General features: G+C 51.5%; 1 protein-coding gene across 1 annotated transcript in view; it reads left to right on the top strand.

Moving 5' to 3' along the window:
* Nucleotides 1–759: 759 nt before the first annotated feature.
* Nucleotides 760–24,268, top strand: part of Cand2 (cullin associated and neddylation dissociated 2 (putative)) — a 28,351-nt gene continuing 4,842 nt past the window's right edge. Inside the window, exons 1-12 of the mRNA XM_032905865.1 lie at nt 760–876; nt 6,344–6,487; nt 7,038–7,192; nt 8,313–8,436; nt 10,700–10,965; nt 11,744–11,849; nt 11,952–12,091; nt 14,134–14,426; nt 15,652–15,793; nt 16,125–17,627; nt 19,903–19,998; nt 22,455–22,624. Coding sequence (XP_032761756.1) covers nt 809–876; nt 6,344–6,487; nt 7,038–7,192; nt 8,313–8,436; nt 10,700–10,965; nt 11,744–11,849; nt 11,952–12,091; nt 14,134–14,426; nt 15,652–15,793; nt 16,125–17,627; nt 19,903–19,998; nt 22,455–22,624 — 3,207 coding nt within the window. The 5' untranslated portion in view covers nt 760–808. The remainder of the gene's footprint in view (nt 877–6,343; nt 6,488–7,037; nt 7,193–8,312; nt 8,437–10,699; nt 10,966–11,743; nt 11,850–11,951; nt 12,092–14,133; nt 14,427–15,651; nt 15,794–16,124; nt 17,628–19,902; nt 19,999–22,454; nt 22,625–24,268) is intronic.

The raw sequence follows: 24,268 nt of genomic DNA, 5'->3' as shown, positions 1-24,268 counted from the left end.
TCTTCAGACACACCAGTAGAGGGCATCAGATCCTGTTACGGATGGTTGTGAGCCACCATATGGTTGCTGGGATTTGAACTCAGGACCTCTGGAAGAGCAGTCAATGCTCTTAACCGCTGAGCCATCTCTCCAGCCCCACACACGCTTCTTTCTAACTGGGAAAAAGTGTGATCAACTTCAGGGAAGGGCTGTTGTCCCTAGCTTTAGGAACCTGAGGTCAATTCTTTTTTTTTTTCTTTTCTCTTTTTTTCGGAGCTGGGGACCAAACCCAGGGTCTTGCACTTGCTAGGCAAGTGCTCACCACTGAGCTAAATCCCCAACCCCTGAGGTCAATTTTTTTTTTTTTCTTCTTCTTTTTTTTTTTTTTTTTTTTTTTTTTCCCCGGAGCTGGGGACCGACCCCGGGGCTTTGCGCTTGCTAGGCAAGCGCTCTACCCCTGAGCTAAATCCTCAACCCCTGAGGTCAATTCTTAATTCATCTCAGGTTCTTTGACTGTGTAGAACCTGGTAGAATCTGGAACTGCCATCCCATGTCCATGTATGCATGAGTTTCCATTGAGCAAGGTCAAGGGGTCCTCAAGGCACTACCAGGAGAGGGTGTGGTCAGTGCTCGGTGGAGAGCTGCTGGTCTCCACCCTGAGCAGAGCTCGCCGGGAGTTGGGGCTAGGCCCTTTACTTCAGTCCTTCTCGGGACAGCAGGGGTGAGGGAGAGCGAAGGGGCGTGGCCGATGGGGAGGGGGCGTGGTTGAGGGGGAGGGGAGGTCGCGCCGCCATATTCGATTCGACCCGCAACCCGCGGCGCAGCCAGCATGAGTACCGGTGCCTTCTACATCTCCAGCCTGCTGGAGAAGATGACGTCCAGCGACAAAGACTTCAGGTGCGCCCTGCGGCGGCTCGGGACTCGTTTTCAGGGGTCTCAGCCTGTCCCAGCCGTCCCCCTGCCCCCTTGCAGACCCCTGTGGGAGCCCCCGGCCTCTTCGCCTGGGCCTGGCTGGGCCTGCTGCCCGGCACAACAGCCCCGCCCCCAGCCTCTTCCCGCCTTTGCTGCTCTGGGATCTCAAGTCCCCCACACTGGGAGCCCCCAAGCCCTCCAATGAAGTCCCCGTCGGCCTCTCCTTGGAACCCAGTGCAATCCTCTTCTGACCCTCATTGAAACAGGCCCCTTCCTTGCACAACCCTCCATCCAAGGCTATCTTCCGAGACCCATACTTCTTCCCGGACTCTAGGTTACCCCATCCTCCGCACCCTGTACCCCTGCCGGGTCTCCTAACCCTGGATGACTTTACATTCTTTCATCTCTTTCCCTCCTTCCTGTTCTCTTCCCAGCCCCTCATTGCCACTCCATCCTCCTCTCCCAAGATGTTAGGTTAAGCATGGTTTAGAACAGGAAGCAAAGGTTGGAGTGAGGGCTACCTCTCTCCCCAATTCTCTTTCTCCACCCTTCTTTTCAAACACCACAGAAACACAGGAACAGAGCTGCCAAGAAGGATGGGAATATCTGGTACAGCCCTTCACCTTCAGTTTCCAGGGAAACTGAGGTTCAGTGACAAAAAGGGGTTGGCCCAGGAACCTATAGCCAGTTCTGTACTCTCAAGCTGACAGGACACTGCACCCACTCTGAGCCTTCTGTCACATTACTTACCCCTCCTTTTACAAACATGAAGGGCCTGGGTACAATACTGAAGGCAGGAATGGAGATGTTAGTGGGGTTCCGAATCTAGCTAGTCAGGAGGGGCTAGAAGCCTGTTTGTGTAGTCAGACCCTTACTGTGTCCTGTAAATTCATTAATCTCTCTGCAGCCCCAAGTCCCTTGGTGGTAGTAGGGCTTTGGATCCTTTGCCCTGGCTTCAGATCTTGGCAGCCATCACTGACTGGATCTGTAAGTGATGGGTTAAGTACTCTACCCACTCAGAACCTTAGCTGCTGCTTGTGCTTTAGGTAACAGTAAATTCACAGTTATTGCTTTGTGACTGGTTGCCCTGACTCTGTGCGGGGAAGCAGGGTAGGTCCAGCAGAGTGTTCTTTGGGCCCGAGTTCTTCCTGTTCTCCAGAAGTCTGGAGGGGGCATTGGCTCACTCAAAGTCACATGGCTTGCCAGAGCAGAGGGAATGACTCCTGCGCCTATCAGAGAGTTGACTCTGCCATCCAGGGCCTGAGAAGCCCTTTCTATCTGTCCCTGCCAGTGGCCTCCAGGACACCTAAAACCACCCTGAGGATATGAGGATGGTATCTATTTTTAAAAGTCTGAATACTAGGAGCCTGAGTCTCCCCACCCCCACCCCCACCAGCTGTCCAGGCACCATGTGTCCCAGTGTCCTTTGGTGCTGCCTCTCAGATAACAAGAGACCATGGCTTATGGTTCCCAGAGGGGAATGGCTGACGGGTTCCAGGCAAGGGACAGCAAGCCTTGGTTCCCAGTTTTCTTTGGGGATCAGACTCTTGACAAGGGAAACCAGGAACTTGAGAGATCTGGCAGGGATTTCCAAACCCTTTTTCAGAGACACAATGCTGTTTGAGGATTCAGGTGACCTACCTCACACTGGTCTCTGGTGCTTTGTGACCTCTCTGAGCCTACTCGTCTCAGACTGACCTATTAAAGCCCTCAAGGATGCTGTGGGAGAGGGGCAAAGATTTCCATTTTATTCATGGAAAAACCGAGACTGGCCAAATGTTACCTCACTGATAAGGCAAGACAAGTGTGTTTACTTAAAGTCTCGATCTGTTTTAGAGCTCTAGCCTGTCAAATTATTATCATTTCCACCCCAGCGCCACGCTGTTCCCTCTGAGAGTGCTGTCTGCAGACCTGAGGTTTATTTGTGAATGTTGATTTCTGGGTTGGGGTTTCCATGAGGCTGTTTGGCTCTAAGCCAGTGGTTCTCAACTTCCTAACACCGTGCCCTTTAAATACAGTTCATGTTGTGGTGCCCCCCAACCATGAAACTATTTGGTTGCTACTTCATAACAGTAATCTTGCAACTGTTATGAATTGTAACATAAATATTTGATGCAGGATATCTGATAGGCAGCCCCTCCCCCAAAGGGGTCTGTTGAGCACAAACTCTCCTGCCCTTACCCTGCTCCCTTGTCAGACCTGTTCCTTGCTGAGCTTGGAGTGTCAAATGTGAACTTGCTGAGCAAGGGTATGTGTGCATGCACATGTGTTTATTCGTGTGCAAGATATATGTGTGTATATGTACGTATGTGTGGAAGTATATGCTTTCGTATATGTGTCTCTTTGTATGTACATGGTGTGTGGGGTCTTATATGTGTGTGTGTATGTGGGGAGTATTTTGTGTGTGTGTGTGTGTGAGAGAGAGAGAGAGAGTTAGAGAGAGAGAGAGTGTCGAAGTCTGATGAAGTGTTCTCATATATTCATTGCTGCACAGGAGAGGAGTGCTGTCAGGGAGGGGTGTAAAGTCCTGACATGACCTGTCTAGGGAAACTGTAATGTTTAGATGTGTGTCAATCACGGTGTTCAGGATCATCCCTGAAACAGAAACATTTGCGTCAGACTCTTGATGCAGACATTCTGGTTGGTTTCTGTCAGGTCGGCACAAGCTAAAGTCACCTGGGAAGAAGGGACCATAACTGAGAAGATGCCTCCATGAGATTGGCCCTCAGATAGACTGGTACATGTTTTAAATTAGTGATTGATCAGGGAGGGCACAGCCCATTGCGAGTGATGCCAACCATGGGCAGATGGTCGTGGGGTCTGTAAGAAGCAAGTTGGAAGAGTCCTGGCTATAAGTCAGTAAGCAGCGTTCCTCTGTGGCCTCTCCAGGCATAGTGCCACACACTTTTAAACCTCCATGGCCCCTGTCTCAGTTCCTGCTGTCAGGCTTTCAGTGGTGGACTGTGATGTGGAAGTGTAAGCTGAGATGAACCCCGTTCTCCCTAAGTTGCTTTGGTCATGGTCTTTATCATAGCAATAGAAACCGTAACTGAGGCAGTGTGTGAATAGGAGTTTAGCAGGCCCATCGGAGCCCAGGCAGCAGAAGTTTAGGAAGGTCTAAAAGCAAACATCCTTTACCTTAAAGTGCCTGGGTGGCAGATGGGACAGCAACAGTACCTTCCTCTCCTTCAGCTCAGCTTCCTGCCTTGTCCCAGCAGCTTCAGGCTGATCCAGCTGTTAAAATTAAGAAATAGTGGTTGGTATGCCCAGGCTCCCTCCAGGTTCTGTGGGCTGCCATGATATCAAACAACAGGCCTGGGCCTGCTATGTGAGGGCTGGGACCCCACTCTAGTGGTGACAGATTTTACCCCAGGAGGCTGGGGCAGGAAGCAGACTTTCTCTGGACTTGTCTTTAAAGCAGCTCTCCCGCTCTGGCTCATTTTCCACTCAAGTCCCCATTCATTGCTAGCAGGAGCTGGCAAGCTTGGTGGCCTCTGGGAATGGGTGCACTGGAGAAGTCTTCCGCAGTTAGTGCACTAGGTAGAGACCCAGCCATATATAGATCTGCTGTTCCCGGGAGCTGGAAGTCACATTAGGTGTTCTATTAATGAGTAATTTACCCGGGGAAAACACACTTGTAGGCCGCACACAGCTGAGGGCAGCCAGCTAGGTCCTCTGCTCTGCCCTCTTCTTTTTATCAAGAATGATGTCTCATGAGGCCCCTTCGTTCCCATTCTCTGTTGCCTTCTGACTTGAACTCCTAGTGTAAGCCAGATGCTCAGGACAGCAGCAGACCTTTTTAAGAAGGCCTCAAGGACTCACCTGCCTGGGGGTGAGTGAAGCCTGGTCCTATAGCTAGGAGAGTATCAGTCAACTGTTAGCTCTGGTCTCCAAAATATGCATGTTTTTTAAAGTGTTCATGACCAGCCTGGCTTTAATTCTAGCCCTTGGGAGGCAGAGGCAAGGGGATTTCTATGAGTTTGAGTCTACCCTGGCTTACAGAGTGAGTTGCAGGCCAGCCAGGGCTACATAGTGAAACCTGTCTCAAAAAAACAAAACAAACAAAAACCCGAACAAATAATAGCCAGGTTTGTGTCTCTGAACTCCACCTAAGAGCTTGGAAATGTGTGTTCTTAGGTCAGAGCCTCTCCCTGTGCTCTGAGAAGCTGGGCTGGGCCTAGCCGTGATGAACAAGCCCCTTGGATGAGGGCACAGACTCTCCCTGTGCTCTGAGAAGCTGGGCTGGGCCTAGCCGTGATGAACAAGCCCCTTGGATGAGGTCAGAGCCTCTCCCTGTGCTCTGAGAAGCTGGGCTGGGCCTAGCCGTGATGAACAAGCCCCTTGGATGAGGGCACGGACTCAGGTGCTTGCTAAGGGCAGGTGTCTAGACAGGGTGCAGCTCTGCATCTACAGGTGCTCCTGCTCCACACCTGACTCTGCCACGAGTTGTCTGTCTCATAGGCAGGTGTTCTCGAGCCACCTGCTACTGTGAGATGACAGTTACTGGGTGTATGTCATGGACCCCACAACCCTGTAATCAGAGCCCGAGACTAATTCACATTTCCCCCCTCGATTTAAAAAGATAGCTTTAAAAGATTTATTTATTTTTATTTTCTGTGTGGTAGTGTTTATTCCACACGTCCAGTGTTCCTGGAGGCCAGACTAGAAGGCCAGGACCCTGGCACTAGTGTTCCAGGTGGCTGTGAGTCACCTGGTGCAGGGGCTGGGCACCAAACCCAGTCCTCTGCAAGGGCATTATGTGTTGGTGGGTTTTGTTTGTTTGCTTTTGGCTTTTGGCTTTCGAGACAGGGTTTCTCTGCGGAGCCCTGGCTGTCCTGGAACTCAATGTGTAGATCAGGCTGCCCTTGAACCTGCAGATCTGCCTGCTTCTGCCTCCCAAGTGCTGGGATTAAAGGTGTGCACCACCACTGCCTAGCCGGCAAGTGCTCTCAAACACTGAGCCAGGCCCTCATTCCCATTTTTCAAACAGGTAAACCAAAGATTAGGGAGGGTAAGTGACTCACATGAATTTCAGTTTTTGGAGTGGTAGTGACAGGAGTCCCCAGTCCCCAGACCATGGGCTTCCAGCCCAATGGCAGGTGGGTCGTGATCAGATATTTACATTATGATTCCTAACCATAGCAACATTACAGCTCTGAAGTAGCAATGAAATGGTTTTATGGCTGGGGGGTCACCACAACATGAGGAACTTTTGTATTAAAGGGATGCAGCACTAGGGAGGTTAAATAATGCTTGAGCCAGGCCTGGTTCAGTCTCCACCTCGTGGCAGCTGGTCTAGTTGAAGTGGCTCAGCCCTGCCCACAGTCCTGATTACCCACCTGCCTTTGAACCCTTGCACCAAGGTTTACTTCTGGCGAACTCTGAGATAGTACACCTAATTATCAGGGTCTTAAAGCTGCTGGACAGCCCTCTTTCCCCTGCCCTACACCAGGTTCATGGCTACCAGTGACCTGATGTCAGAGTTGCAGAAAGACTCCATCCAGCTGGATGAGGACAGCGAGCGTAAGGTGGTGAGGACACTCCTGCGGCTCCTGGAGGACAGGAGTGGTGAGGTGCAGAACCTGGCTGTCAAGTGGTGAGTGGAGTGGGGGTGACTTGGGGGAGGGCCACTACCCCTAGGATGCAACCTGTAGGCCCATAGTAGGGTCAGATGGTGGCTTGGCCAGCATTCCTCAGAGGTTGACCCTATGCCAAGAGTTCAAATCTAAGTTCTGTGGAAGATGATCCAGGAAATAGGAAGGGAAATAGGGAAGAAGAGATGGGAGGGGTTCTGTAGCCCTGAGAGGTCCCCAGGTAATGATCTGGGCCAGGCTTTGAGAAGTGAGGCCCCAGATCTCAGGTTGCTGACCAGCATCAGAGTGGAGACCAGTTAGACATGCATCGGAAGGCCCCACCTAGACCCTCTGGGAGATGTGACACCAGCTCAGGTGTGAGGACCCTTGCTTTGGGGTACTGTGGTACCCCAGGATAAGTACAAATCACAGGATTGGAGTGAATACTTTCCTAGCAAGAAAGGGTTTTCTGTTGTGCTAAGGTCTTTCCTCAGTATGTATGTCCCCAAAAGATTGAGAAGAACCAAGCAGACAGCCTGGCTGGACCCTTTTCCCTTCCTCCCTCTGTCTCAGCCTGGGTCCCCTGGTGGGCAAGGTGAAGGAGTACCAAGTGGAGAACATTGTGGACACTCTCTGTGCCAACATGCGGTCAGACAAGGAGCAGCTGCGCGACATCGCTGGCATTGGCCTGAAGACCGTGCTTTCAGAGCTGCCTCCAGCTGCCACAGGTACCCAGGCCTGCTCTTGCTTCTCAGCCCAGCTATGTCTCAGTTCTAAGGGCAGTGACTCCTCTGGGAAGTCCACAGTGTGCCTTCTGTGTGTCTCTATTTCCCCTCACCCAGTGTTTACGCCTATGTTAAGTGTCTTTATTAAGTAGTGGCACATGCCTTTAATCCTGGCATTCTGGACATAGAGGTGGTAGGTCAGTATGAGTTTGAGGTCAGCCTGATCTACATAGATCTAGGACAGCCAGAGCCAAATAGTGAGACCTTGTCTCAAATTTAAAAAGAGAGAGGACTCAGAAGTAAAAAGACCTACTTGGGTCCCTCAGTAGTCAAGAATTCAGACACAGATCAGTTTAAATTTATGGCTGCCTGTTTGTCAGGAATGCTTCCAGCCACAAGAGCTCAAAGTCATAGCAGCTTTTTTTTTTTTTTTTTTTTTTTTCGAGCTGGGGACCGAACCCAGGGCCTCAAGGCCATAGGGCTGAAGGCGGCAGCTCTACCACTGAGCTAAATCCCCAACCCCAAAGTCATAGCAGCTGAAAGACCTTCTGTGATCTCTCTGAGGGGATGACTGCTGCTGCTTCTCCTCCTCCCCCTCCTCCCCCCTCCTCCCTCCTCCCCCCTCCCCCCTCCTCCCCTCCTCCCTTTCTACCTCCTTTCCCCTCTTTCCTTCTTTTCTGCTGGAGACCAGTGCAGTGACTTAGATGCACTAGGCCCAGCCACTCCCATTCTTGTCGCAGCTCTGTAGCTCAGTCTGGCAGACTCACATTCTTCATCCATGTTCTCCCCCTTTGTAAGAAAAGACATTTCCCAATGGATTCTATCGCACTGGCCAGAGCTGGGTCGGTGGCCATTGCTAGTAGCAAGGGACTGGGAAAAGTTTAACTTGTCTCCCTTCCTGGTGTGTGGGCCAGCCAGCAGCTCAGCCATTGGTTTGACCCTTTCCTTAGAGCTGATTCCTGCAGTTGTTCCTTAAGACTTGGGTCAAGCTTGGACCACTGAAGCCCAGGCTTTCCTAAACCACAGACATCTGGGGACCATGGGTTCAGAAGCACAGGCAGGCCAGAGATGGCAGCTGCCGTCCCGAGCCAGGGCCTTACCCTTGCACTTGTGCCCTGCATAGGCTCGGGGCTGGCTATCAGTGTGTGCCGCAAGATCACCGGCCAGCTCACCAGTGCCATCGCCCAGCAGGAGGATGTGGCTGTGCAGCTGGAAGCCCTGGACATCCTCTCCGACATGCTGAGCAGGTGAGCGAGGCCACTTGAAGCCAGAACGACGGGGACAGGCAAGACCGAGATGAACAAGGCAGGTCCTGTGCTCAGGACGCCTTAGGCACCCAGCAGCTTTGCAAAGAAAGCAGCAGTGCCACACCATGGAACAGGCTCCCGAGGTCACCAGCTCCACAGTCACGCAGTGAACCTCTGGTGACTGTGCGTTTGTTCTGGGGGCAGTAAGGTTAGGTGCTAGCATGTTGGTCTGCGTTGTTCCTGGGGAGGAGTCACAGCAGGTAGCCAACTAAATACAGTAGTAGAGTGATTAAGTCAAGTACAGGGCCCAAGCTCGAAAGGCCCCAGCCCAGCAGCCGGACAAGGGCATCTTACTGGAGCTGAGTCTCTGTGGGCCCTGGGCATCACAGAGGGCAGTGGCAGGAGAGGATTGTGAAAGGGTTCAGGTTTAGGGCTCAAGGGGACACTGATGCAGATTGTCCTTTCGATTCAAAGAGTAGAAGGGGCAGGTGTGGTGGTGCATACCTTTAATCTCAGTACTCCAGAGGCAGAGGCAGGCAGATCTCTATGAGTTCAAGGCCAGCCTAGACTACAAAGCAAGTTCTAGAACTGACAGGGCTGTTACACAGAGAAACCCTATCTTGGGGGGAGAGGGGAGACCCAACATGTTGGGCTCTAAGAAGAGGTTAGGCCTCTGGCAGAGTGGGGTCCCTTAAAGGTTTCAAAGGATTGAGAGGTTCCACAGTATGTGGGTGATACCTGTCCTTAAATTGGTGCTTGTAATCAGGACATCTCTGATTCAGGATGGCAGGGGTGGAGCAAGGATTCTTGTACTTAGAGGAAGGCATAACTTCCAGGGTGTGGGGAAGAGGGGCCCATTGATGAATATGTATGCATCATACTGTGTTAGTCTGGGACCTATATACAGTGTTAGCAGCGTGTGTTCGTGACCTAAGCAGTCTCTGCTCTGGGTCCTAACAGATTTGAGCCCCGGGCTTGTGCGTGGTGAGCTGATTGGTATGCAGCAATGAGGCTGGAGGGCTGGGCAGGAGCCCCCAGGACACACCCCCATCCTCCTTTTCTCCCTTCTGTAGTGTGGACAAGCAGGGCTGGATAGAAGTGCCTTTGTTTTTATGTTTGTGGTGGGATTGGGCCCAAGGTTTCAGTCATGCTGGGGAAGCACTCTACCACTGAACCATGTCTCTAGCCCTCGCATGTTTTACTTTTAAGACTCCATCTCTCAGAGTTGCTCAGGCAGGCCTTGAACTCACTCTGTGATCCAGACTGGCCTTAAACCTGTAACCTTCTGCCTCAGCTTTCCTAGCAGGTGAGATGATAGGCCTGTGCCCCTAAGCCTGGCTTGGCTTCCATAGGTTGTCTGAAGAGGTAGACTCCACAGGGTCTGGAGTGGTGAGACTAGAGGATGACCCTAAAGTCTGTTTTAGGAACCAGGAAATGAAAGGATTGAGGTGGGGTGCTCCGGGAGCAGAGGGGTACAGTAGGAGGTGATGTGTTCCATTTGGGCATGTTGAGTTTGTGGTGCTCGGAAGGCATCCCTCAATCAAGAGCTTCAAGGGCCAGAGTCTGTCTTTATGACCTGACTTCCAGCACAGAGCCTGTGACAAAGTAGATGAATAAGTAGTCAGGCTGCAGCAGAGTGACCTGGGCTGGACACAGGAGAGTGAGGTCATGGAGGGCAGCAGAGCAAGAAGAGAACGGCCTTGGGACACGGGGGTCAAAGTCACCCAGGGCTGTTTGACTGGGGAAGGAGCTGGGGCCACCGAGAGCCAGGTTCCACCAGTGGAGAGACTATATGAGGGCTGCCACTTGTCTTGAGTTCAGAGCTCAGCTTATCCCAAGGACACTGGGGAGCCACCGCAGGATTAAGCAGAGCAGTGATCAAATCTGTTAGGTGTTATTGCACTTGAGTCTCAGAAAGGAGAATAGACTTGCAGGGATGGGTATAAAGGCAAACCTCAGGCTTCCAAGAGTTTGGAACATCCTCACCGGAGCCCCCATACCCACTGCACTTCTCCCTGAGCTGAGAATTGGACACCTGGGTTCAGGTCATAGACTTACACTGTTGACTTCAAAGCCTTCAGAAGGCAGTCTCACCCCACTGGCTGCCCAGTAATAAGCAGTCACTCCCCATCGTGAGAGGTACCTTCTCACTTTCCAATGGTCTTTGGATATCGTGAGTAGGAGGTACAGAGAAGATGGGGATGTGGATCCTAACTGCCTGAGTGTGGTGCCTGGCCTGACATTGCTCTCATCCTTTCCCCAGGCTAGGTGCCCCATTGGGCACCTTCCATGCAAGCCTGCTGCACTGCCTATTGCCCCAGCTGAGCAGCCCGCGCCTGGCTGTGCGCAAGCGCACCGTTGTCGCACTCGGTCATCTGGCAGCCGCCTGCAGCACGGACCTCTTCGTGGAGCTTGCTGACCATCTGGTGGACCGGCTGCCTGGGCCACGGGCACCCGCCAGCCCTGCAGCCATTCGAACCCTGATCCAGTGCTTGGGCAGCGTGGGCCGGCAGGCAGGCCATCGCCTGGGTAAGGGGGCAGGGCTAAAGTGCTGGTGGGTGGGGGTAGGGGATATCTCCCAGCAGGAGCATAAACGGACTTTCCTTTTCTGAGTCTTATGCCTCTTGTGTGGTCTTCTGGGACTGACTTCTGTGGCCTGGAGGCTTAGGGATAGTCCTTGTAAGTCTCGGTATCAAACCCTTGTTCAGAATGTGTTCCAGCCTCTGCTCTGACAGGCATACCTGTGAGCCAGGTTTGGAATGTGCACTAGCATACAACTGTGAGCTCACATCACAGTCAAAACACTCACCTTTAGGCTGAAGAGATGGCTAAGTGGTTGGGAGCACTGGCTGTTCTTCCAGAGGACCCAGGTTCAATTTTCAGCAAACACTTAACAGCTTGCAGCGGTCTGTAACTCCAGTTCCAGAGGATCTGACACCCTCACACAGACAGACATGCAGGCAAAGCACCAATGGACATAAAATCATAAAGAAAAACAGAAAGGAAAAGAAACCCACTCATCATTCCCACCATCCTCCCATTTCCATCTCTGCCTCTCCTCAGGTCACCACTTCAGGCCTCATGAGGGCTTCTGTTAGGCAGATGTTGCAAATTAGAACAAGACGGTGAGTGTGAGTTGTGGTAGCATAAATCAGCCCTCCTAAATCCTGGTGAGCAGTGGGCTTTGACTCCTTGGCTACCCCAGTCAGCTGCCTCCAAAGCTTCTAAGTTGAATCTGCCCTACAAAGGCAAGGTTGGGCTGAGGCTGCAAGCTGGTGGCCACTTCAGTGACTCTTTGGCTCTGCAGGGGCCCACCTGGACCGCCTGATGCCCTTGGTGGAGGAGTTCTGCAACCTGGATGACGATGAGCTGAGAGAGTCCTGCCTCCAGGCCTTCGAGGCCTTCCTAAGAAAGTAAGTGTGGCAGCTGCACCAGCCCACAGGCAGGGGAGCTCTGTGGGAAGTTGGCAGGGATGGGGAGACAGCTCTCTGAGACCTCCCCTCCTTGTCCCCCAGGTGCCCCAAGGAGATGGACCCTCATGTACCCAATGTGACCAGCCTTTGCCTGCAGTACATGAAGCACGACCCCAACTACAACCATGACAGTGACGAAGAAGAGCAGATGGAGACCGAGGACAGTGAATTCAGTGAGCAAGGTAGGTGCACAGCCTGTCTGAGGGAGAGCAGGGCACAGTGGCCAAAGCAGGGGTACAGCAGGCCTGCCTGGCTGGACGCTGCTCTTCTCTAGCTGTAAGGAAGGCAATGCAGTCTTCCTCCTGCCTGCCCTGTTAAACAGCCCGGACCAAAAATACCTGGGAAAGAAGTTACTCAACACATAAACAGTGACGTGACAACTGGTGTTAGGGTGTTTATGTTATAAATAGTTAGTGGTGACTTATGGCTAGGAGGGGGGTGTGTAGGGTGTATGTGACTACCCTCAGATGCTGGCATCCAGGCTCAAACAGGTCCCAAGGGACAACTCTAATCGTCACGTCCTGAGTATCCACTGGTATTCTAAGCTCTTCCCTCATATTCCTCGTAGTAACCCCAAAACCTAGGAGTCCTCGTAGTAACCCTAAAATCTAGGAGGATCATACTGTATTTCAGACAGAAGTGACCTGGTTAGACCTGGCAGACTTTCAACATTTAAGCTACCTTTTTTTTTTTTTTTTTTAAGATTTATTTATTTTATGTATATGAGTACACTATTGCTGTTTTCAGACACACCAGAAGAAGGCATCAGATCACATTACAGAGGGTTGTGGGCCACCATGTGGTTGTTGGGAATTGAACTCTGGACCTCTGGAAGAGCAGTCAGTGCTCTTAACCACTGAGCCATCTCTGTAGCCCTTAAATCACCGTTTTATAAATGGTTTTCAAGATAATGCTTTTAGCCCTGCACCAAAGCTAGCGGTAGAACGGTGGGCTCTTGGAGAAGACAAGTCCAGATGGGGGCTCAGTGGCTTCTTCCCTTGTGGCTTGAGGTTCTCTCCATCACTCAGATTTCCTACAGGGGGGGGTGCACATGGAGACTAGGGACTTGAAACAAAATCAGACAGTCATCCTAAGCTAAGAGTTGGTCATTTTCTTGTCAGTTATAGAGGGCTAGGGATATTCCTGAGGGGTGGCACGAGGTCCATTAAAGGAGATGTGTACTGAGCTGACCAGTGGCCACAGCCCATTGTAGCTGGTCCAGATTTCTTTGCCATGCAAGTCTTAGTTGTCAACAGAGTGGTACAGTAGGAACTCCTGGTCTCACAGGATGCACAGCTGCTCCTTGTTATGTCTGATGGATTGAATCTCGCCCTGAATTTTCCTATGTTCCCTGAGGAGGTAGGTCTCTCACCCTCACTGAACCTTGCTTGGCCTTGACATCTGTACAGTGGGCCAGTAGTCCCTTTGTTCTAGTGGAGTTGTTTATCTGCTGACTCTCAGGCCTATTAGCAGAGGGCCTCACAAACCTATTCTTTCTTTGGTGTTTGTCTCCCTGAACACCTTTGAGATCTGACCGGAACTGGGTTTGCCTTCACTTTGGAAAAGAGAAAGGGCCAGACCTGAACCAGAGGATGGGCCTGAGCCCCAGAAAGCTTCTCCCTGTCTCCACTACAAATTTGGATGCCATGTCATTCTTTTTTGGAGGAGGGCAGTATCGTACTAAGTCCCCTAGACTGGGCTGGAGAGCTGGCTCAGTGGTTAAGAACACTGACTGCTCTTCCAGAGGTCCTGAGTTCAAATCCCAGCAACCACATGGTAGCTCACAACCATCTGTAATGGGATCTGATGCCCCCTTCTGAAGACAGCGACAGTGTACTTGTATATGATAAATAAGTATTCCAGGCTGACTTTGAATTCATGACTTCCCGTCCCACTTCTCCAGTGCTGGGATTTACAGGCCTGTGTCAGCATACCAGCCCACTTCTTCCTTGATGTAGTCAGACAAATGGAGGCAGGAAAGGCTGTCTGAAGTGCAGACAGTTGTACAGTGGATGAAGCCACTTCTTGTCTCTTGGTCCCAGTTTTCCTCTCTGCGATGGGGAATGATCCCTGCCCACAGGAGAGATTGTGGATCAAAGCCTTGGGTAGCATTCTGAGGGTGGTGGCATTCCCAGGAGGCTGAATATGAAGAAGGGCAGGGCTTCCACTGTCTTCTTCCCTGAGCTGAGAGGACACAGCTCTGTGTGTCTTCCTCCTGCCCCAGAGAGTGAGGAAGAGTACAGTGACGATGACGACATGAGCTGGAAGGTCCGCCGAGCTGCGGCCAAGTGCATGGCAGCCCTGATCAGCTCTCGGCCCGACCTCTTACCCGACTTCCACTGCACTCTGGCACCTGCGCTTATCCGCCGCTTCAAGGAGCGGGAGGAGAACGTCAAGGCAGACATCTTTGGGGCTTACATCATGCTGCTGCGACATACACGGCCCCCTAAAGGGTGGCTGGAAGCTGTGGAGGAGCCCACCCAGACTGGCAGAAACCTCAATATGCTACGAGCGCAGGTAGGCTGTGTCCTTACCACTCTCCCTCTTTCTGTCCCTCCTTTCCGCCCCATCTCTTCACTTGCTGAGGGATGTGTGTGAGCGCCTCTCTGTGCCCAGCCTGGGTTCAGATGGAGCCCTGCCTCATCCTTGGCCTAAGTGGTGCAGGTTGGGACACAGGCAGCAACAGAAGTAGGGTTTGCAGGAGTGAGAAGACCTTCGTTTGCTTCACTTAAAATCACTTCTTCTGGCTACTGGGTGGGGAATGGATTGTGACAGGACAAGGGTCATGGCTGGGGACCAACAGGAGGACATTGTAACTGTGTCAGGTGACAAGATATGGTGCCTTTGACTCAGAAGGATTGAATTGGAAGGAATGGTCGTTCAAGCCTGAGAAGTGGGTGGATTGACTGCTGGATCTTGCTGGGTAATAGGTTGCTTGTATCTGGGATAGGCAGGTATCAGTTGACTTCTTGGCTTCCTGCCGTAAGGGACACTGAGGAGGAGGGACATCTTTGTACATTTATGGTTGAAGTCCTCATTGGCTTTAAATAGTGAATTTTCTGTAGTATAATAGAGAAGGGGGGTGTTGGGTCCCTTCTAATAGGCTTAATTAGCAGCTCAGCTTTGAAAACAGAGTCCAAAAATCATGGCCCGTGCCATGGTGTGGCTTGCCCTAGCTGTGTGACATCTTTGCAGGTAGCATGAATATACAAAAGAGAGAGCCCAAGATAAGACAGGGAGCCAGAATGGTGAGGGCTAAGCCCCCATTTTATAATAAACCTGTCCAGTGGAACTGTTTCATCCTTTATAGTGACTTCCTGATAATGCCACCTTTTAAAGGTCTCTCCTCTTCTGAGTACCACCACACTGGGGACCAATACATGAGTCCTGTGGGACACACACTTTATGCAGATGCCTAGGTTGAGCCACTTAGGTAGGCAGGAAGCATGCAAGTGGGATCAGAGGTTCAGATCGGAGTGGTCCTAGTGCCTTTGAAGAAAGAAGGGGCCATGTGTGGAAGACAGCCAAGCTCTGCTTTCCCTTCATGGAGACAGGTGACAGCCAGGCTGCTGAGACACCTTGAGCAGTTCCTTGTGCACATTATAAGCTGGAGGCAGCTGTCTCTGTGCAGTCTGAACCAGGTGACTGGTGGAGACTGGTGGGCACTGAGGTGGCCTGTCTGTGTTGGAGTCCTCCCTGGGTGGCTTCCTAGCCGGTTCCTGATCTCCCCGCCTGCTCACAGGTGCCCCTAGTGATGAAGGCCCTGCAGCGACAACTTAAAGACCGGAATGTTCGGACCCGCCAGGGGTGCTTCAACCTCTTTACCGAGCTGGCAGGCGTCCTCCCTGGCTGCCTGGCAGAGCACATGACTGTCTTGGTGTCAGGTAGGCTGGGCTACAGCTGGCTCTCTTCTCTTTGGGCCTCTTCCAGAATACAGACCCCTACCCTATACTGAGCCCTCAATTCCCGAGAGCCCAGCAATATTCCTGGGCTTGCCCTGTGTGATGATGGCCCATGGTGGTTGTGTGTTGTGCTCCCCCAACCCCCTATCACAAGGAGCCAAGGCTGCTTCTAAGCTTCAGGTAAGTTCTGGCCTTGTTTCCCTCAGCTCTGGTGGCTTCTGGGAGCTTTGGATGCTCGGTTCCGCAGACACATTGGTCACTACACCCAGGCTGAGCCAGGCTGAGGTGCCCTAACGTTGATTCCCTCCTGCAGGCATTGTCTTTTCACTGGCTGACTACTCCAGCTCCTCCACCATACGGATGGATGCCCTGGCCTTCCTGCAGGGCCTTCTGGGTACAGAGCCAGCTGAGGCCTTCCACCCACACTTGCCGACCCTCCTACCACCTGTGATGGCCTGTGTGGCTGACCCTTTCTACAAGGTGGCAGCTGAGGCCTTATTGGTGCTCCAGGAGCTGGTGCGGACCCTGTGGCCACTGGATAGGCCTCGGCTGCTGGACCCTGAGCCGTACGTGGGAGAGATGTCCACAGCTACCCTGGCACGACTCCGAGCCACTGACCTGGACCAGGAGGTGAAGGAACGGGCCATCTCTTGTGTGGGCCACCTTGTGGGTCACCTTGGCGACCGGCTTGGGGATGACCTAGAGCCCACACTTCTGCTTCTCCTTGATCGCCTACGGAATGAGATAACCCGGTTGCCTGCTGTCAAGGCACTGACACTGGTGGCGGTGTCCCCATTGCGACTTGATCTGCAGCCCATCCTAGCCGAGGCACTGCCCATCCTCGCTTCATTTCTGCGCAAGAATCAACGGGCCCTGCGGCTGGCCACACTGGCCGCCCTGGACGCTCTGGCTCAGAGTCAGGGCCTCGGCCTGCCCCCGCCTGCCGTTCGGAGTGTGCTAGCTGAGCTGCCTGCTCTGGTCAGTGAGAATGACATGCATGTGGCCCAGCTGGCTGTTGACTTCCTCACCACGGTGACGCAGACCCAGCCGGCCTCTCTGGTTGAAGTCAGTGGTCCTGTCCTGGAGGAGCTGCTGCAGCTGCTGCACTCACCCTTGCTGCCTGCTGGGGTGCTGGCAGCCACTGAAGGCTTCCTGCAGGCGCTGGTGGGGACCCGCCCTCCGTGTGTGGAGTACTCGGAGCTCATTAGCCTGCTCACTGCACCTGTTTATAACCAGGTTGGGGACGGAGGACCCGGCCTGCACAAGCAGGTGTTCCACTCACTAGCTCGGTGTGTGGCTGCCCTCTCAGCTGCCTGTCCCCAGGAGGCAGCAGGCACTGCCAGCCGCCTGGTGTGTGATGCCAGGTCACCCCACTCGAGCACAGGGGTCAAAGTCTTGGCATTCCTATCACTGGCTGAGGTGGGCCAGGTGGCTGGGCCAGGCCCCCAGAGGGAGCTGAAGACAGTGCTTCTGGAAGCCCTGGGGTCTCCCAGTGAGGACGTGAGGGCCGCAGCTGCATATGCCCTGGGCCGTGTGGGTGCTGGCAACCTGCCTGACTTCCTGCCCTTCCTGCTGGCACAAATCGAGGCCCAACCCCGGCGACAGTACCTGCTGCTACATGCACTCAGGGAGGCCCTGGGGGCTGCCCAGCCTGACAACCTGAAGCCCTATGTTGAGGATGTGTGGGCACTGCTCTTCCAGCGCTGTGAGAGCCCTGAGGAAGGCACTCGGTGTGTGGTGGCTGAATGCATCGGAAAGCTAGTGTTTGTGAACCCTCCCTTCCTCCTGCCCCGATTCCGGAAGCAGCTTGCTGCAGGTAAGAAGTACAGTGGCCCAGGTTGGACAGCACGAGGTGGGCACTTGGTCCCCAAGCATCCACACAACTCACACAAATCATTGAGGTGAGAATCACATGTCTGTTAATCAAGGAAAAGAAGCCAGGCAAGCAAATGGGGCTCCCCAAATGTACAGGCTTCCTTCTGGTGGTCTCTGGGGTAGAGGGACAAGGTTTTTTGGGGGGAGTGGTTCTTCAAATTTTATTTTATTTTATGTATATGGATAGGTGTGTTACCTGCATATGTGTATGCACGGAATATACAGGCAGTGCCCTCGGCAGCCAGAAAAAGGCACCAGATGCTGTGAGCTGCCATGTGGCCGCTCACAAACAAGCCCAGGTCCTCTGCAAGAGTAGCCAATGCTTTTAATTGCTTAGCCATCTCTCCAGTCCAAGGGGACAGGGTTTTTGATATACCCCTATTTCAATCAGAGCTCCCACTGACAGGGACTACATCATAGGTTCAATGCACTTGAATCAAAAATAACCCAGGAAAAAATTGTGTCTGTGCTTCACATGTGAGAACTTTTCTTGTCTTTATTTCCTTTTTTAAAATTACGTGTGTATGTGTTTACCATGGCATGCATATAGAGGTCATAAGACAGCTTATAGGTGTCAGTTCTCTCCTGTCATGTGGATCCCAAGGTCACCGAGCTTGGTAATAACTACTTTTATAGCAAGAACCATCTTGCAAGCTTTTTTCCCTAAACAGTATAGATTTAACTACTATTGACATGTTTGATGTAAATAACATGAAGATTGAAATATATGAATAGGTTCTGTGTAAGCATCATGCTGTTTTGTGGAAGGGGCTTGGAGATCTTGGGCTTAGTATCCAAAGAGATCCTGGATCCTGTCCTCTGAAGATACTAGGGTAAAAATACAATTTAAAGTTTCATGATGGCATTAGGCATACAGGATTAGAAATACATAACTATAACTATTCTAGCTACTTGGGAGGCCGAGGCAGGATTACTTCAAGGTCTACCTGCTTACAGGTATTGAAGGCCTTCCTGTGTAGTTTAGTGAGACTCTAACCAGAAAGAAAGGAAGGAAGAGAGGAGAGAGGGAGGAGAGTGGGGCTATAGTTGTGGCTTGGTGGTAGAATGACACATGAGACCCTGGGTTCCATTCCTACCACCTCACAAATAAGAGGTGAACTAGAGCTGGGCATGGTAGCTTACACCTTAATCTCAGCACTCAGGAGGGTCTCTGAAATACACACCAGCCTGGGCTACATATTGAGTTCCAAGGTAACAGAGAAACAAACTCTGCTTTCAAAAATGTCATAGAAGTAAAACCATATGATGTCATTTTCATAATCTGCTGTGGTCATGATCTGTAGCAGTTATTTTTCTCGCTGTTGTGTCAAAATACCTGATAGGAGCAGCTTTAGAGAGGACCCCGCTTAGAGGGGGCATCAGTCATAGAGGGAAGGCCCGCTGTGAGCAGTGGTGCAGCAGGAACCTGCTGATTGGCTAGTTCACATCTTAGGCTGGAATCAAAAGCAAACGTAGCCATCAAGGCTCACCTTCCGCAGCCTGCTTCTGTCTGCTGGGCCTGGTCCCAAAGATTCACAAGCAGTGTCCAGGTGAGGACCATGTCCCGACATGACCCCTCCATCCTTAGGGATCTGGTGAGCCCTCCTTCTCCAGTTTCCCTGATGTCAGTGACATAGGGAAATGAAGTAAGTCCTTCATGATATTGTTCAAGAAGAATCCCATCGGCCTCCAGCCTGCCAAAAGCTCCCCTGGCCTCTTCTCTGTGGCCTTAAACGTGAGCTTGGCCTTTCTGAGTACTTCTTTCCTGTATAAAACACAGACCAATAGTCCTTCATAGTTTTGTTTGTTTTTGAGACACGTACTCACTTTGTAGCCCAGGCTGACTTCAAACTCCTGAAGATACTCCTGGTCCTTGGTACGAAAGGTTTGCACTACCACACCAGCTTCGTTATTTTAATTAGCATTTTGTTCTTATGTGAGTTTGGATGGAGAGGATATCTGAAAATGCAGTGTAGTCTCAGGATAAGGGCAGGACTTTCTCTGGGGTTCTAGGGTTCTGTTTCAACTTGCCCAGACCCAGCCACTTACTCTCCTAGCAGCCGGAGGAAGAACTAGACAGATTCAAGGCTGCCATTGGGGAATGGTCACATGGACTTCCTGGGAGGGGTTTGTTCTCAAGTAGGGAGAGGGTGTGCTGTGTTTTGCTGGGTCTACAGGTTGTCCCCTGCCCCACACTATCACCTCTCGTCTTGCAGGTCAGCCATACACGCGGAGCACAGTGATCACTGCAGTCAAGTTCCTCATCTCAGACCAGCCACACTCCATCGACCCTCTCCTGAAGAGCTTCATTGGTGGGTACAACTAGTGCCTCTCACCCTGGGTCTGGAGCGTGGCTAGGACATCTTACAAATCAATCAAGGGAGTCAGACTCAAGAGCAACTCTGTGATGGGCAGCAGAGTCAGACTCTTGAGTGAGCAGATATGCCTTCAACCCCATGTCACCAGCAGGGCTCTGGTGGGCTTCACGTGCCCCTTGTCTGTCAAATGGTTATGAGACTTTTCTGGAGAAGGTTTTCTTGGAAACAGCTAATAGGGTGGCAAATGCTCTCTTAAGGTACAGGCTCTGAGGAAGAAAAGCAAGCTGGAGCTGGCAAGCACCCACTTGACCAAGTCTGAGGGGGTCTCGGTTAGAGGAACCTTCATGGGGTAGGCTAGGCCCTCCCTTGAAGCCTCCTGCAGGACCAGACTTTTTGCCTTCAAAGCCCAGTGCCAGCATCTTCTCAGGGGGCCACACCAGAATCTCAGCCCTCCTGGAAGAAGGCAGCCCCACGGAATGTAGAGGGAGGCCGAGTTCCGCAGCCTTCTGCTTGAATACTGACTTAGAAGAGTGGGCAGGCCATTCAGTCTCAGCTATAAAATGGGGTGCTGACACATGCAAAGGCACTGTGCCACACCAAAGAGCCAGGGACATGGCCACTCTTGAGTTGGAAACGGTATCCTTGTCCCAGTCTGGACTGACTTGGATGGCCACAGGCAGATTTCTAGCCTTGCTGAGTTGCTGTGGTTGCAGGTCAGGGGCCAGCAGTGGAGTCTTGGTTTTGCCTTGTGGTTTTTTTGTTTTTTTTGTTTTTTTCTTTGGTTTTTTTATTACTGTGTGTGTGTATGTATGTGTGTATATGTATGTAAGGGCTAGTGTGTTGTATGTGTGTATATGTATGTATGTGTATGTATGTGTATGTATGTGTATGTATGTATGTATGTGTGTGTATGTGTGTGTGTGTATATATGTGTGTGTGTGTGTGTGTGTGTGTGTATGTGTGTGTTTGTGTGTGTGTGTGTGTATGTGTGTGTATGTGTGTGTGTGTGTGTGTGTGTGTGTGTGTGTGTGTATGTTTGTGTGTATGTATGTGTGTATGTGCGTGCATGCGTGTGTGTGTGAGAGATTTGTTTTATGTGTGTTAGTGTTTCACTTGAACATGTTTGTGCACTCCATGCTTTCTTGGTGCCTATAGTGATCAGAGGGGGATATTGGATTCCCTAGACCGATTGATTATGAGCTGGGAACCAAACTCGGATCCTCTGCCAGAGCAGTCACTGTTCTTAACTGCTAGCCCAAGCTCCCAAGGCTGGTTTGTTTTTAGAGACAGAATCTGTATGGCCCAGGCTGGACTCAAACTCACTCTATATAGCTGAGGATGGCCTTGAACTCCTGACCCTGCCTTTATCACCGAGTGCTGGGATTACAGGCATGTGCCACCACCTTTACATGTGATCCTCAGTTTTGAGCTCCCTAAGATGGATACCATGAGGTGCTCTTTGATAAAGCTCATCAGTTAATTCTTTTTTTTTTTTTTTTGATTCTTTTTTTTCGGAGCTGGGGACCGAACCCAGGGCCTTGCGCTTCCTAGGCAAGCGCTCTACCCCTGAGCTAAATCCCCAACCCCTCCTCAGTTAATTCTAATAGCCCCAGCCCATTTTGCAAATGAGGAAACTGAGTCCCAAGAGAGGGTTCAGATTTGTCCTAGTCTTAGGTTGTGTTCTCATAGAAGCAGGACTCTAAGGGTCAGCATAGCACTGTGGGAAGGGCCCTGGGTCCCAGTGTTGCTGAGTCCTGATCTGTTGGAAGACTGCAGTTCTTCCCAGTGCAGGGGCATGGGGGTGGGGGTGGGGTGTTAGGTGTCACATGACAATAGCCACCCTGTGGTGCTGATGGTCATTCTGGTCATGTGGTCTCAGTGGAGTCTTATTTTTCTCCATGTGTGCTCAGCATGTGCGAGGCCCTGGCTCCCATCCTCAGCGCTATTCCAATTTCCCAAATTAAACCTCTCAAGGGGTTGAGGATTTGGCTCAGTGGTAGAGCGCTTACCTAGGAAGCGCAAGGTCCTGGGTTCGGCCCCCCAGCCCCAGGAAAAAAAAAAAAAAAAAAACCTCTCAAAAGGCCCACTCAGAGCAACTGCGGTGGCCTTCGCTTGTTATCCTGCACTTCAGAGGTGAAGGCAGGAAGATCACAGAGCTGGTGCTGTTCAGACCTGTCTCAGAACAGCAGTCTCTGTGCCAGCTCTCAGCCCTGTGCTTCACAGCTGCTGTCACGTCTTCCTCCTAAACGCCCTGTAGGTCAAGGCTACCAGAACCCAGAGTTAGTGGGAAGCTAGGCGTTCTTATGTAGACTGTGAGGGTTTTTTGTCTGGCTTAAGGTTCAGGACATGTCTGCCCTTCATTCTGCATAACTCACAGTGTCCAGGTCACCAGGTACAGTAGAGGTGGCTTTGTGTCCTGCTTCTATGTCCTTTGTCTTGTCACTCTGCAGCAGAGTTCATGGAAAGCCTGCAGGACCCAGACCTGAACGTGCGCCGGGCCACACTCACCTTCTTCAACTCCGCTGTGCACAACAAACCGTCGCTGGTCCGGGACCTGTTGGATGACATCCTACCCCTCCTCTACCAGGAGACCAAGATCCGCAGGGACCTCATCCGAGAGGTATGGGGCACAAGGGCTAGTGTGGCCTGGCCCTTGTTGACCCTTCTGTGCCTCACCAGCAAGGCTCACTGAAGACTAGGAGTGAAGCCCACACAGGCACCAGGGCCACATGGTGCTAGTCATGTCGTGCCTCTCCCCTCCCCAGCTGTGGCCCAGACGGGGCAACCCAGTGCCCCCTGAGCTTCAGTTCCCCCTGGGGCTAGGTGAGGAGAATTGCCATGACTGTACCACAGGGATGTGTCCTAAGCACTTGGGGCAGCTCAGGGTCAGCATGAGCATCTTAGTCCTTCAATGTGATGCCCCCTGTGACAGACAGGTCCTATTTAAAATGCAGGCGCCCTACAAATACTCTCTGAAACTGTCTTAAGGCACATGAAGAATGCTTATTGGACATAAATGGACTCTGTATTTAGACTTGGGTCCCTTCCTCAGTACATGCAAACATTCTAGCATCCACAATCCACACAAACTGAACCCCTGAACCTCGGGTCTCAGGCATGTGATACTGGACTAAAATGTCAGCAGCAACTGTTGTCACTCAGCCATAGTCTCAAGTCCTGGGACTCACAGCTACACCATACTTGACTTCTGCCACCAAGACGCTCAGCCCGGCCTCCAGAACAGTGGTGGTTAGGACAGACAGGTTGGAGAGAGCTGAAGGGGTAGAGGGTGTTGACATTGACAGCCAAGTCACCCGGCAGCACCTCATGGAGGTCTGAGGAAGAAGCAATGTTCCTGAGAGAGGTTGGAAAAGTTTTTTGGTTTTGTTTTTTTTTTTTTTTTTTTTTTAAGAATTTTTTTTTTTATTTATGTGAGTACACTGTAGCTGTCTTCCGACACACCAGAAGAGGGCATCAGATCTCATTACAGATGGCTGTGAGCCACCATGTGGTTGCTGGGATTTGAACTCAAGACCTCTGGAAGTCAGTGCTCTTAACCACTGAGCCATCTCTTCAGCCCTGTTTTTGTTTTTTTTTTTTTTTTTTTTTTTTCTTTTTTGGGACAGGGTTTCTCTGTGGCAAGTCCTGGCTAACCCCTCCTGTTTTTCTTTTTTGAACTCACCTGGCTATCCTGGAACTCAAAAACTAGGCTGGCCCTCAAACTCAGGGATTTATCCTCTTGCCTCTGCCTCTTGAGTGCTGGGATCAAAGGTGTGAGCTACAGTACTTGGTATCAGATATAGTTATGGAGGCCAAAAGTCTGTATCTGTACCCTGCGCTGAAACCAGGGCATCTACAGGCAATGTCCTGCCTCTTGCACTTGCTGTGGCCACCAACCTTACCTGGCAGGCGATGCCATCACATCAAGCTCTGCCTACCCTCAAGGCCTCCTTTTTAATCTGTGCAATCTCTTCAGCTGGGTTTTGAGGCTCAAACTTTACTGTTAGAAGCCAGATCTCGTGGTTAAAAGCTTCAGAGGACTTGGTTCTTTAAGCATGGTTCTGTGACTTACCAGCTGTGTGTCCTTGAGCATGTTAGTTTACCTCTCTGAGCCTTAGTGGGATGTTGAGTAGGATTGAAAATAAGCACCTTATTCCTGAGGCTTTTATTTTTTCTTGAGACAGAATCTTGTGTAGTCTAGGATAAGAAGGACTCTGACTTGCTTCTATCTCCTGAGCGAGGGGTTTCAGACACGTGACAGCAT

This window comes from Rattus rattus, chromosome 6, assembly GCF_011064425.1.
Source record: "Rattus rattus isolate New Zealand chromosome 6, Rrattus_CSIRO_v1, whole genome shotgun sequence".
Classification (NCBI taxonomy): Eukaryota; Metazoa; Chordata; class Mammalia; order Rodentia; family Muridae; genus Rattus; species Rattus rattus.
Note: the sequence above shows the minus strand (reverse complement) of the source record. Positions and strands in the feature narration are given on the sequence as shown.